The sequence below is a fragment of the Nannospalax galili genome, unplaced genomic scaffold (genome assembly GCF_000622305.1).
Source record: "Nannospalax galili isolate Female #2095 unplaced genomic scaffold, S.galili_v1.0 scaffold390, whole genome shotgun sequence".
Lineage (NCBI taxonomy): Eukaryota > Metazoa > Chordata > Mammalia > Rodentia > Spalacidae > Nannospalax > Nannospalax galili.
The window spans coordinates 5,239,312-5,253,526 of NW_008330777.1; the positions used below are offsets into that span (position 1 = coordinate 5,239,312).

At 35.6% G+C, this 14,215-nt stretch overlaps 1 protein-coding gene across 24 annotated transcripts in view; it reads right to left on the minus strand.

Moving 5' to 3' along the window:
- The window catches only part of Ppfia2 (PTPRF interacting protein alpha 2), a 580,223-nt gene that overhangs the window by 8,460 nt on the left and 557,548 nt on the right, over positions 1 to 14,215 (minus strand). For all 24 annotated transcript variants that reach the window (XM_008852254.1, XM_029555664.1, XM_008852263.2 and 21 more), the window contains 2 exons: positions 2,023 to 2,198; positions 225 to 293 (listed from right to left, as the gene is read on the minus strand). In XM_008852254.1, coding sequence (XP_008850476.1) covers positions 225 to 293; positions 2,023 to 2,198 — 245 coding nt within the window. The remainder of the gene's footprint in view (positions 1 to 224; positions 294 to 2,022; positions 2,199 to 14,215) is intronic.

Genomic DNA, 14,215 nt, shown 5'->3' on the forward strand with positions numbered 1-14,215 from the left:
GTTACTTTTCTGTGTCTAAGTGCCAAAATGATAGCAGTATAAATATTAAAGATTTTTTCCAAAACAAAATAAGTAATATAATTTATTATTTAAGAACAATTGTGAAGAAAATTCTATACACAGCTTATTAATCTCTAGGTACTACTCCTTAAAAGCAAGGGCTTTCCCTCATTTCTTTTTAAAATAAACTCTAAGATGCTTTGGAATGTCAGGAAAAAACTTACCTCATCCAGTCGCCGTTCAGTTCCCAGGGCCAAGAGGTTATTGTATTCCCTTTCAAGAATCTGTCTTGCCTGTTGATATCAAATCTCAGTTACATCACTGAAATCATGTTTTATTTAGAAATCATAGCACTTTTATCTGAGGCCAGAATATAAAACACGCTTTAGTTATCGTATCTTAAGATTTTTTTAATCCTGCTTTTCTTTTGTTTTTGGACAGTAGAGAAATAGCCTTGAACAAATGACTAAGGTTAAGAGGTGTTGACTTCACATTCTTTACATTACTTTATTTCAATTGGATATTTAGGCAAACTTTAAAATAATAGGAGCAAAATAAGGTTGAATTATAATTTTGTTTTATCAGAGCTTACAGGTAGTTCACAAACATGGTAAGAAATAACCATTTATTTAAATATTAGAATTCTTTCTTTCTGTTTTATTTTAGAGACAAAATTTCAGTATGATTCTGAAGCTGGTCTGGAACTCATTATCCCAGGTTGGTCCCCATGCCTCTGTCTCATGAGTGATAGAATTACAGGCCTGTAATACTATGCCCAGCTTACACATTACACATACAAGGATTCCTATACTCTAACTCTTAATGTGATTTCTTAGGACTGTATTGTAGGTTGGAGGTATTTTATTTGCACAGAGCTGTGCTGAATAAATAATATTCGATTTGGGAGCTAGTAGCATACTCATTGAAATGTCAGTATAATTTAGATATATAAATGGAAAGGACTGCCTCTCAGAAAGTCACAGAACAAAGGCCATCAGTCAGAGAAAATTTTGTGGGGAAATTTGACATTCAGGTAGGAGGTTATGTCACAGAACCTCTAAATTTCTTGCTGTGTAATATCAAGATTATGTTTGACTAACAATCTAGCAATCTCATAGCTTAAAATTAAAACTCCAGTGACAGAAATCAAAGATTAAGCTAACTTTCATCAAGAATCATGAATATGTTAAGTGAAATAAGCCAGGGACAGAGAAACAAGTAGCCATGATCTTATGCAAATGTGGAATCTGAACTCATAGAAGTTGAGTGTGAAATTGTGGTGAATGCAGTAGAGACAGCAGACAATGGGAGAAAGGATCATCAGTGGGTACAAAGTTACAGTTAGATAGGAGCAAGGAGTCCGTATGGCTGAAAAGCGCTATAATGTACTTTGCATTCATAAAGCTAAGATGGCCTGGAACTAACTATGTAAACAAGGCTGGCCTTGAGCTCTTGGGGGATCTGCCTGCTTTTGCCTCTGGAGTGCTAGATTTAAAGACACACCACACTCAGCTATTTATTTGAAATGCTTTCACCATAAAAAGTGATAAATATTTGGGGCTGGAGAGATGACCCAGTGGTTAAGAGCACAAGTTGCTCTTCCAGAGGATTCAGTTTTGACGCCCAGCACCCGCATGGTGGCTAACACTTGTCTGTAACTCCTGTTCCAGAAGATTCACGGCTTCTTTTGACTCCCCCAAGCCTTGCATGACACAGGTGCACTCACATACATGCAGACAAAGCACTCATACACATACAATAAAAATAAATAAAAAAGATAAATGTTTGAGGAAATAAACATATATATCTAACTTGATTTAAAAATTACTATATTCATATATATAATACATATAGAGATGCATTACATTACCCCATTAATATGTATTATTATTATATTTATATGTGCCAGTTAAGGCAAATTTAATAAAAATTAAGATTACACAGCTATCTTTTTTTTCTGAAAGTTTTCATTTGTTAGTATAGAAAGTAATATCTAATAATACACATCATGTAGAGTCTTGCCTGGGTATTCTGTGTTGGGATCTGTAACAATAAAGCTAAGCTGCTATAGTCGAAGTTCTCATCCAGGGCTATAAGTGAGCCATGCACACCACTCTCAAGAATATTATTTGCGTATTCTCGAAGTCCAATTGCTTGTATCCAACGAATAACTCTATCATTGCTCCACACCAAAACATCTAGGAAAAGAGATGTGTCATGTCGAGTCGCAGTACTTTGCATAATCCACAGAACCACTAGCTGAACTCAAATTCGGGGTTTTGGCCAAGTCACATTTATGCTGATTTATTTATTTCCAAAGGCTGTTGGCACCTTTCTATTACATGAACATGCTGTAGTAATAATTAACCTTCTGCACTCTAAATCAAACAAGAAGCTGTCGTTTCTAGAATTCTTATTATTACTGAGAAAACTACTGTCACAAGCAACATGGTGTTTCTTGCTTTTACAGCAGTCCTTAGGCTCTGTTTTGTAGTTCAATGTTTTGACCACCAGATGGAGACATTTGTATTTCTCTCTCTCTCTCTCTCTCTCTCTCTCTCTCTCTCTCTCTTCTCTCTCTCTCTCTCTCATACACATTCAACTCTTAATGACATTCTGCTCAATCTTTAAGGGAATTCCCTTGAAATGTATTTTTAACCACTTTTTCTTTAAATTTCTATTAACTAGTATTTCAGTACTGCATACAGATAAGATCCTTATTTTGTTCACCTGAAGTTATAAATAAAAGAGAATATTAGTATAATACAGAAAATACGGTGATACTTATTTTGGCAACATTAGCTCATTATTTTTCCAATAATCTACTAATCAAAACTCAAGTAATCACTCAATCCATAAGTTTTATTCTTTATTTAAAAGAAATATTTTCATGAGGTACAAAATACTATGATATTTATTTCCTACACATAAAGCCTTCAGAGGAAATGCCATGTGAGCCTTGTTTCAGACAAAATTCAGAAAAATGAGTATTTAATTGATTCTGTCATGAATTAACAGAATGATACATTAAACACTAAGAAAATGGTCCAAAGAACAAATACTCCTCCAAAATTAAGAGTTTCAAGGAATTAAAGTTTAAATGAGAAATAATTAATACATTTTCCCTATTTGTGGCACAGAAAATCAAAACCATTCCTTACTACCAAAGTAAAACTAGATTTCTGTAAACCTTTTTCTTTCTGAATAAAACGTATACTTTTCAGAAAAAAAATACTAAAATACACTTCAACTTCAAATGTTCATTTCCCCCCATTTCAATTATCTGCAATATCAAAGTAACACTTGGAAGCAGGAAGAAAAATAATTTCATACTTTAAAGTTTTGCAAAATTATTATTTGTTCAGTTCACTCATTTGTCATCAGCATGGATTATCCAGTGCATAACATTTAAACAATAACATGACACCACTGTTGCAGCCGGGTTCCCACCCACTTACTTCCTCAGCCACTGCACACCCTGACAGTAACAGTCTTCAGAATACTGTGGCTTAATCTCTTGTGCCTGTATTGAACAAATGAAGCCATATGCTATGCATCGCTGTGACTGTCTTTCACTCAATATAGGATTCAGGAATGCTTTGGACAGCAGAACTCTAGCTTATTTACTTTCGCTGCTACCTGTCATTCCATTGTGTCTTCATGCCACAGGGTGTCTACTTACCTTTGATGAGCACTGGATTCTACCTTGGTTATTAAATATAGTGCTACTTTGAGCATTGTTTTAAGTGTGTGTTGTGTTTATTTATGTATTTCAGCAGAGTAAGTAACAAGGAATAGAATTGTTGAGTCAGCTGGTATATACATATTTAATGTTAGTTATATTATTAAATAAGGTTTATACTCACAATGTTTTCTCAATACAATGACAAAATATCATGAAGTCTCAATCCTCAATAACACCGAATGTAATCTTATTTGGTAATAAATTACAGAATTAAGTGGTGAAAATGAAGGAATCACAATGAGCCCTAATTCAATATGAAGGCTGCATTTCTTATGAGGGAAAAATTTAGACTATGCATGTACATATGGAGAATGTCATGCAAGTCAGAAGGTACATGTGAGGTGAACTGCTATAACACCATCAATAACAAGATTAGCTAGCAAACCACCAGAAACCAGATTAAAAAACAGTCCTCTTCACAGGCCTCAGAGGGAACCAACTATGAAAGCAAGTTGATCTTAAACTTCCATCCTGCATAACTCAATGAACTTCTGTTGGTTAAGCCACACAGTTTGTGGCACAATAAACCATTGTAATACTAACTCCCATTATGGCTGTGAAAATATCTACCACCTTTATACCTGTTTCATTTTGTTTTATATATTTTAAATCTACAGACATGTACAAGTTTGCTGTATCTATCCTTTAATTTTAAGTCACAAATTATTTATAGCATGTTTCCTGCCCTAAAAGCCTATGTTCTGTTGTTAGAAAAGTTAGAATAGCTCAGGTTAATATTTGCATGTGTATCTCCATTACTTCTCTTTTTTATATTCTTACCTTAGACGTGTCCACTATATCCAGCATGTCAGTGCTTTTTAATTTGTTTTCACTCCATTAGTTGAGCATTTAATATTTTTACTCATGTATCATTTTAAATCTACCATCTTCATACTTGTCATACTTGTCATTTTTCCCTTTACTTCATATTTCTTCTTCTGCCTAAATGTGGCATTCTAATATTTCTTTTACAGTTTAGTTTGTCTCAGATTCTGTTTTCTGGAAACTGTATTGATTCTGGGGCTGGAGAGATGGCTCAGCAGTTAAGAGCACTGACTGCTCTTGCAGAGGACCGGGGTTCGATTCCCAGCACCCACATGGTGGCTATGAATCGCCCTTAACTCCAGTTCCAGGGGAATCTGAAGCTCTCTTCTGACCTCCACGGCATTGAACAACACAGGTGCACTCACATACATGCAGGCAATACACAAATATACATAAAATAAAAATAATAAACATTAAAAATGAAAATATATTGGTTCTTCCTTTCATATTGATGGATCTACCTTCAGGTTTCTAAATACTAATTACTTGCACCAGGCAAGCAAGTGGGTGATATCATCTGATATTACTAAATGTAGAAGATATTTAGACTAGTGAGATAAGATTTTTATCAAAAAAGGACAAAAAGTCCACTTTTATCTTTGCAATAAGCAGATGTATATATAGGAAATGCTTGCTTTTATATAGATAAGTGTTTACATTTCATAGTATAAGGCATATTAGATTGCCATCTTTTTTCTTCAAGTATTTATCAAGCAAAATTCCCATAATACCTGCAGTTAGGAATAATAAAATAAAGGGCAGGACGTGGTGGTGTATAACTTTAATCCCAGCACTCAGGACACAGAGACAGACAGGTCCCTAAGAGATTGAGCCTATCCTGGTCTACATAGTGAGTTTCAGGCTAGCTGGACTAACGGAGAAACTGTCTCAGAAAAAGAATAGAATAGAATAGAATAGAATAGAATAGAACAGAATACAATACAATACAAAACAATACAATACAATACCTTTATCATTTTAAAACCAAAAAGCTCTAATCTATCTTATTTTGAACCCTTGTCTCAGAAAAATAGAATAGAATAAAATAAAATAAAAAATAATACATTTATGGTTTTCGGACCAGAAAGATCTAATGTCTCTTCTTTTGAACAGCATCATACACTTTCAGCTTCTTAACATAAATCAGATCCCTTCCAAAAATATGTTTCCCATCAAAATTATACCATGATTTTCATGTTTTTTAGGAATGCTCTGGACCTAAACAATAAATAGCCGGAGATCAGTGTTAACCGTTTCTTAGCAACAAATTAAATGTTAGTACATTCTTGATACTTTTTTCACTTCAGAAACCTGTTTTTTAAGGTAAAGGTTAATTAGCACTTCAGATAATAGTGGAGACTGCTGGTCGCTGTTGAGAGTTATTCCTATAAATGTCATAAGATCAACTGTAGAAAATGGGCTATTGATGATCTCACAGCCACTTGTCATATGGAATTGTTTGGATGTAATCACAGTAGTTTTTCTTAAGGCTTCACTCTAACCAACAATTGCCAAAGACTAATAGAACATTTGGTACTGGGCCAAATGGGTAATTTTTTTTCTTTCAGCTCTACCTGTATGTGAGGGATTTCCTGTAGTGAGAGACCAAGCATAATAAAACCTAACTGGGAAGAAAATACTTCAGGAAGAAGAGAAGAAAGTGGTATCCCATGGGTAAAATCTATTTGTGAGACAAAACATCTTTTGTTAGGTCAAACACATACTTCCTTTCTTCGGTTTATCCTTGGTCCATTAGTTCCAAATTTTAATTCAACTGATGAACAATATACTGAAAACAACCTATAATTTCCTGGGATCCAAAATAAAGCAAAATCAAGCAATTCAATTTTGATAAAGGGAAAATACTTTTTTGCTTCTCAATAACAAGCAGATGAGGTGTTAGAAGAAATCCATTATGTATCTATCTACTCTTTGATGAGCTGAATATAGAAAAATAATTCAAAATATCATCTTCACAAGCATTCAAGTACAGGCTTTAGGAAGTAATATGCTATTCAAAAATTGCTGGAGATAAAATTAATTTCTGAAGTTGTTGATAAAAATGAGTGTAATGAGAGCTGTGACAGATAATTTTAAATAAAAAATACAACAGTACTAAACTGTAATGTGGGGAAGAAGGAAAAGACTCTTGTAATATACGCAATTTCCTTAGGTAAAATAAGCCCTAAATAAAATTAAGATTAAAAGTCATACATACCTAACTTCAAATGCTTAATGTGACATACACAGTCCAACTGAATTTGAAGAAATGGTTACAGGTATCAATTTTTTGGACATGAGAAATAGAAGTATAATGCATAAGTAATTTAATATCTAGAACTTTCCTCAAAAATATTTGGGTATGTTTCCTTTAACAAGGCTTCGTCTAGCCGAGAACACCTTGTTTTATTGTGACTCATCATCAGCATGGTGTGCTTCCCAAATCACACCTTGCCCATCACCTTGCATTGGGACCATCTGAAGTCCCTCCAGCTGCCCCAGGGCCAGGCTTGTCTGCTGGCTGGTAGAGGGCTAAACCTTTAGAGATTGCCTGAGGATGCCTAACTCAGTGTCCATTTGGAGCTTCCTAAATTGTGCCTTGCCCATCCTCCTGCCTGGGAACCCCTGTAGTCTCTACTACAGCCTTAGCACCAGGCTTCTTTGCTTGTTAGCAGTGGCCCAGACATCTTAATTCTGCCTGAGAGTGCTTGACTCCTACCAGGCTAGGCCTCTGTGGGGTGAGCTTCCCAAACTGTTTTGTGTCCATCCTACTACTCCAGGGCTTAGGCTTCCCTGCTGACTAGTAGGGAACAGAACACCCATTTCCCATCTCCTCTCCTTGGACCATGGCACTATCCACCTGAGGCTTCTTAGTGTTCCTAATCAGCTAGAGATGCCTCTTCTTCCTGGAGAATTCTTGAGTAGTCTGACTGGTGCTATTGTTCCATCCAATATAAAATCAAAAGAGAACCTGAAGCACAGACAAAACCAGTTTTTCAGAAAACAACCAAGGTACATCAATGATACAAACAAAACCAGACTTCAATTCAACAAAGGAAGGCTTGAGTTTCATACCAGAATCACACAACAAGAGAAATCCACATGCCAAAACCACTACGAAAATATAATAATATGGAAAAAACAGAGTAGTATGCTCCCGCCAAATACCACCAGTCCAACAGAAGAGCTCTACAGTAAGAACACGCTAGGGATAGCCAGCACACAGAATTTATGAAAAATCATAAACATGATCAAACGATTCAATGAATTTAAAGAACAAACAAACAATTTAAAGAACTAAAAGAAGACAGGGATAAACTTCTGACCAAATTCACAAAAGAGATAGAAATATTGGGGAAAACTCAGGCTAAAATGAAGAAAGGAGAAAAACTCAATAAGCCAATTTGAAACAACAGGAGAAAGACTCGCCAATAGAAAGAATGAAATGGAAAACAAAATATCAAAATTGGATATTAAAACTGAGGAATTGGAATGCTCAAGCAGAGAATATGAAAAATTAAAAAAAAAAACAGGAATGGAATATTCAGAAAATGTGGAACATCATGAAAATACCAAATTTAGGCATCATAGGCATAGAGGAAGAATAAGAATTTCAGATAAATGATATTGACCAGATCTTCAACAATCTCAGGATAGAAGAAAATTGCCCAAAATTAAGGAAAGGCATACCCATACAAACACAAGAACTGTATAGAACACCAAATAGAGAGGACCAAAAAGAACATTCCCCTCCCTAAACATAGCAGAGAAAAAACACTAAATACAGATCAAAGAGAGAATACTGAAAGTTGAAGGAGAAAAAAAGTCACATGTAAAGGAAAATCCATTAGAATTACAGCTGACTTTTCAATGCAAATTACGAAAGCCAAAAGCCTTGATCAAAGTATTCCCAGTTTTAAATGGTCATAAATGCCAACCCAGAATACTTTACCGAGTAAAACTGTCTATTAGAGATGACGGAGAAAGAAAAATCTTCAGTGACATGAACAGACTGAATAATTCACGTCCACAAAAGCAGCCCTTCAGGGAGCACTCAAAGTAATACAAAGAACTGAAAAAAAGGAATGACTATACCCAAAAGGCAACAGAAAGAAACTTAATGAAGGCATAACTGTGGGAACAAAAAATTAGAACAAGAATGCAAACAGAAATGAAAATGACAGCAACCAATGCACATCTTTCTACAATAACTTTAAATATTAATGGCCTGAACTTCCCAGTCAAAAGAAACAAGATAGTTGAATGGATTAAGAAACAAAAGGGATCTTTTTGTTGTCTGCAAGTAACTCATCTCACCTTCAAAGATAGGTACTATCTTAAGGTGAAGGAATGGGAAAATTATTCCAAGAAAATGGCACTAAGAAACAAGCAGGAGTTCCTATTCTAATATCTTTCAAAATAGACTTTAAATTAAAACTAATCAGAGAAGATAAAGAGGGTCACTTAATTCAGATCAGGGATAATTGATCAAGAAGATATCACAATCATGAACATATATACACAAAATTCTATTGCACCCAATCACACAAAAATAGTACAGGAATTTAAGACAGATTAATTCCAACTCGGCAGTAGTAGGAGACCTCATTACCCCACTATCTCCAATAGATTGGTCAACTAGACAAAGAATAAACAGAGAAACATCTGAATTAAATGATACCATACACCAAATGGACCTAAGAGACATCTACTGAGTATTCCACCCAAGCATCAGAGAATACACTTTCTGTTCAGCATCCTATGGAACTTTCTCTAAAATTGACCACATATTGGGGCAAAAAACATACTTTAACAAATTCAAAAATAGAAATGCATTCTATCAAACCATAATGCAATAAAGCTTAAAATCAACAGCAAAAGAAGCTCTAGGAGCTACATGCACTCATGGAGATTAAATAACATAATCTTGCAAAGAAGAAATTTCAAAGAAGAAATTAAGAAAGAAATAAAAGTATTCCTGGAACTAAGCGAAAAGGATAATAAAACATAAAAAAAAAATGTCTGGGATACTTTAAAAGGAGTTCTAAGAGAGAAGTTTATAGCTCTAAGTGCCTACTTTAAAAAATCAGACACAACAAAATGAAAACTATAGACCCATATCCTTGATGAACATACATGCAAAAGTTCTCAACAAAATACTTGCAAACTACACACAGACACACATCAAAAACATCATCCACCACGATCAAGTTGGCTTTATTCCAGAGATGCAGGTATGGTTCAATATACGTAAGTCAATAAACATCATAAATCATATAAATGAACTCAAAAACAAAAATCACATTGTCATCTCAGTAAATGCAGAAAAGTCCTTTGGCAAAATCCAAAATGCATTAACGTTCAAAGTCCTAGAGGGACTGGACTGGAGAAGATATACTTTACCATAATTAAAGCTGCATACAACAAACCCAACATCATTTTAAATGGCCAAAAAAAATCTGGAAGCATTCCAATTAAAATCAGCAATCAGACAAGGCTGTCCAATATGTCTACTCCTTTTTAATATAGTACTATTGCTGAAGCAATAAGACAAGAAAACGAAATTAAAGGAGATATGATATTATACTTAAGAGAATCCAAAAATTCCACCAGAAAATCCTAGAAATGATTAACAATTTCAACAAAGTGGCAGGTTACAAAATCAATCTACTAAAATTAGTATCCTTTCTATATACCAATAACAAGCTATTGGATAGAGAGTACATGGCAACTCTACCAATAACAATAGCCTCAAAAAAAAAAAATCTAGGGATAAACCTGACTAAAGACATTAAAGACCTCTACAATGAAAATTTTAAATCTTCAAAGAAAGAGATTAAGGAAATCATCAGAAGATAGAAGGCCTTTGATTCAGTGCAATCCCAATCAAAATCCCCATGACATTCTTCACACAATTAGAAAAAAAATTCCTAAAATTCATATAAATCATAAAGATCCCAGATAGATGAAGCAACCCTAAGCACAAAGAGCAATGCTGGGGAGATCACCATACCAGATCTCAAAGTATATTCAGACTTACAATCATAAAAACAACATGGTACTAACACAAAAAACAGACACATAGATCAATGGAACGTAATTGACAACCCAAACATGAGTAGTCCATTTTCAGCCACCTGATATTTGAAAAAGGTGTCAAGAACACACACTGGAAGAAAGACAGCATCTTCAACAAATGGTGCTGGCCCAACTGGATCTCCATCTGTAGAAGAATAAAACTAGACCCTTATATTTCACCTTGTTCAAAATTGAACTCTTAATGGTTCAAGACCCCAATGTGAAACCTGAAACTCTGCAACACTTAGAAGAAAACATAGGCAGTATCCTACAAGATATAGGTGTAGGCTAGTACTTTCTAAATGGAACATCACTTGATCATGAATTAAGGTCAATGATCAACCAGTGGGACCTCATTAAACTAAAACTCTTCTGTACAGCAAAACAAACAACCAAAGAAGCAACGTGGAAACCAACAGAGTGGAAAAAAGTCTTCACCAGACACACATCTAACAGAGGTTTAATATCCAGAACATATAAAGAACTCAACAAGTTCAATGAAGAAAACAAACCACCTAATAGAAGATGAGCTGTGGATCCATACAGAGAATTCTCAAAAGAAGAAATGAAGATGGCTAAGAAACAGCTTAAAAAGTATTCAACTTGCTTAGTAATTAGTAAAATGCAAATTAAAACCACTTTAAGACTTCATCTTAACCGAGTCAGACTGGCCAAGATCAAGAGAACAAATGATACCAAATGCAGGAGAGACTGTGGGGAAAGGGTAGTGCTCATATACTGCTGGTGGTTTTGCAAAATGGTGCAATCACTATGGAAAGCAGTGTGGGAAATTCTTTAGAAACTAAAAGTGAACCTACCATCTGATTCGGTTAGACCACTCCTTGGTATATACCCAAATGACTTATTGTACTGCAGAGATACCTGTACATCCATGTTTACTGCTGCTCTTCACAATAACTAAAAAATGGAAGCAACCTAAATGTCCCTCAATAGTGAAAGTATGCTAGATTAACTTAATGGAGTTCTACAGTAGTAAGGAAAGATAAAATCATGAAATTTGTAGGTAAATGGATGGAAATAGAAGCTGTTATGTGAAGTGAGGTAACACAGACTTAGAAAAACAAATGGTTTATGTTCTCCCTCATTTGTGAATCTTAACACCAAATCCTTACATGCGAGTATATATCCTGTTTCAACTGCAGGAGCTAGGAAAATGTAAAGGAACACAGGAGGTAAAGGAAAGAAGGAGCTTGGGAGAGAGAGGAACAATAGGAGACAGGTGCTAACAAGAGCAAAATGAGTAAAATGGGGGTATTTCAATGGACTGGCTTAGGGGAGGGTTATTCAAGAAAACACGGATATAAAGAAGAAGAAAGAGCTCAAGCGAGGGGGACCATAGTAGTCAGATATGATCAAAGGTGAAATGGGAAAAATGTGGGTTGGACAGGGAGACAGAGAGAGGAGAGAAGAGATAAACAATGCTTACCTGGTATGAAAAAACAGAGGGAAATGTATTATTTCAAAATCTTACTCAAAAATTACACATACACTATTTCTACATGTGTCCATGTGTATAGCTGGGGGCTATAAAACAAAAAAAAAGAGCCAGACAGGAAAACCCTCCCTTCAAGTTGTTGGCAGGGTAGTCCAAAAGACTTCCAAAATTACATAGGCTATTTCCACCACTCTTGATTACCTCCCAAAACTTGATGGTGAGATCATTTTGCTGAAGTGAGGACATATTTTGGACACAGGACTTGGAGTAATGGAGCTGGAACTGACCTGGAAACCACCTCCCTGAAGGCTAGCCCTCATAGTTTTGGAGGACATGATGCAAGCTTCTAAGTGAGAAAAATCAATTGATGGTCCAACCCCAGCCTAATAAGGGCCTAATAAGCATAATAATGATTAGCACAGAAAACTAGATTGGTTCAGTAGTGGCACTTTTATCTTGGGGGTATCAGCAGCTCTTAAGTCTGCTCATTTTTGGTACTGTAAACAACTGAATACACATGATTGGAAGGGTCATAGATCATTGAGTGAACCCTAAGGCTTTCATATTCCTAGACACATATAATTTCTTACTCTATGTTAAATATGGGCTATTATATTTACAGACAAGTATGCCAGTCACACTAATCAAGGAAGCATCTTTTGCTACAGATGGAGACTCTTACAGAGGATAAGTGTCTGTGAAATGGCCAACCCTAAGGGACACATCTACAATGGAACCTCTGCATGTAATGCTCACAGAACATGTAGAACAAGGGATAGAGAGTGTACTAATTCATCTCTCAAATCCCATCAATGAAGCTGTCTCTCGCAACAGTGAGCAATAGACACAAAAGGCCTGGAGATTAAGAGCCTGGAGATTTTTGGTCCTTGAACAGGACTCTTACATTAAACTTCACTCACCCAGGACTCAGGAACCATTGGGGAAAAGGGAGTGGCAAAATTTTAATAGCTAGGGAGGAGGTATATGAGCATATGGAAACAGAGTCTGACCTGGGACCTTGATTATATGAATCTACAGCAATGTTGTCAGCATGCAAATTCAAACAGACAAAAACCCAGCATAGAACTCGGGAAATGGGTAGCAGGTCCCAATCTTAGCCAAAGAACTATTGGCAGCTGATTATTGCTGAGTGAGGGAAGGCTAATCATCCAGGTACTGACTCTAGATAGGCTAACTGCACACCAGTGGATGAACTTGCCCTGAGAGACATCTGGGTACGCTAACTTGACTCAATAGACCTTAATACAAATGACAGAACACATGAAACTTGGTGGGGGGCTATGGGACGGTGTATATGGGGGAGGGGTATAAAGATGAGTGAGTTGTTCTGTATGAAATGGCCAGAAATTCAAATAAAATGTAAAAAAAATAAGGCTTTTTCCTTCTGTAAATTACACAGATTATTGATGTTTACTGAAAACAAAGGCAAACACCTGCTTCTATCTCACATATAACCACTTGGTTTACCTTTAACAGTTAGAAAAATGTAACAGTCCCTAAGAAGGACAAAATGTAGTATATCCATCTTTTTGAACAATGTTTTCTTCTCTTTGTTAAGGCATTTCCCAATGAATAGATGGTTTGACCACCTAGGAGGAGGTCGTTAGATCAGCCATGGGCACTGACCTTGCAAGGGATTAAGGTAATTCTTATGTATCTCTCGTAGTTCTCACAAGACAGTTGTTATAAAATATTGAATTTGGTAACATCCAGCCTCCTGTCTGGAATTGTGATTGTTTACAGCTCCTGTTTTCCATTATCATTGTCATCCACCATGAGGTTAGGAAGCACTGTGGAACTCTCACAAGAGCTTGTGCTATGCTCCCAAGTTGGGAGCTACATCTTTTCTTCAGAAACTTAGCTTACCTTGGATATTTTTTATAGTAACACAAAATTGTGTAGTAACACAAGTTGTGTAGTAATACAAATCATGCAGAAACACAAAACTGATTAAAACAATAGTAAATTATTGAGTACTTTTCTAATGAATCTACATCATGCAATTTTTAAAAATTTTGTTATTTTTATTTTTATGTGTATGAGTGTATTGCCTGCATGTATGTGAGTGCACCTGTGTCATTCCCCTGGAA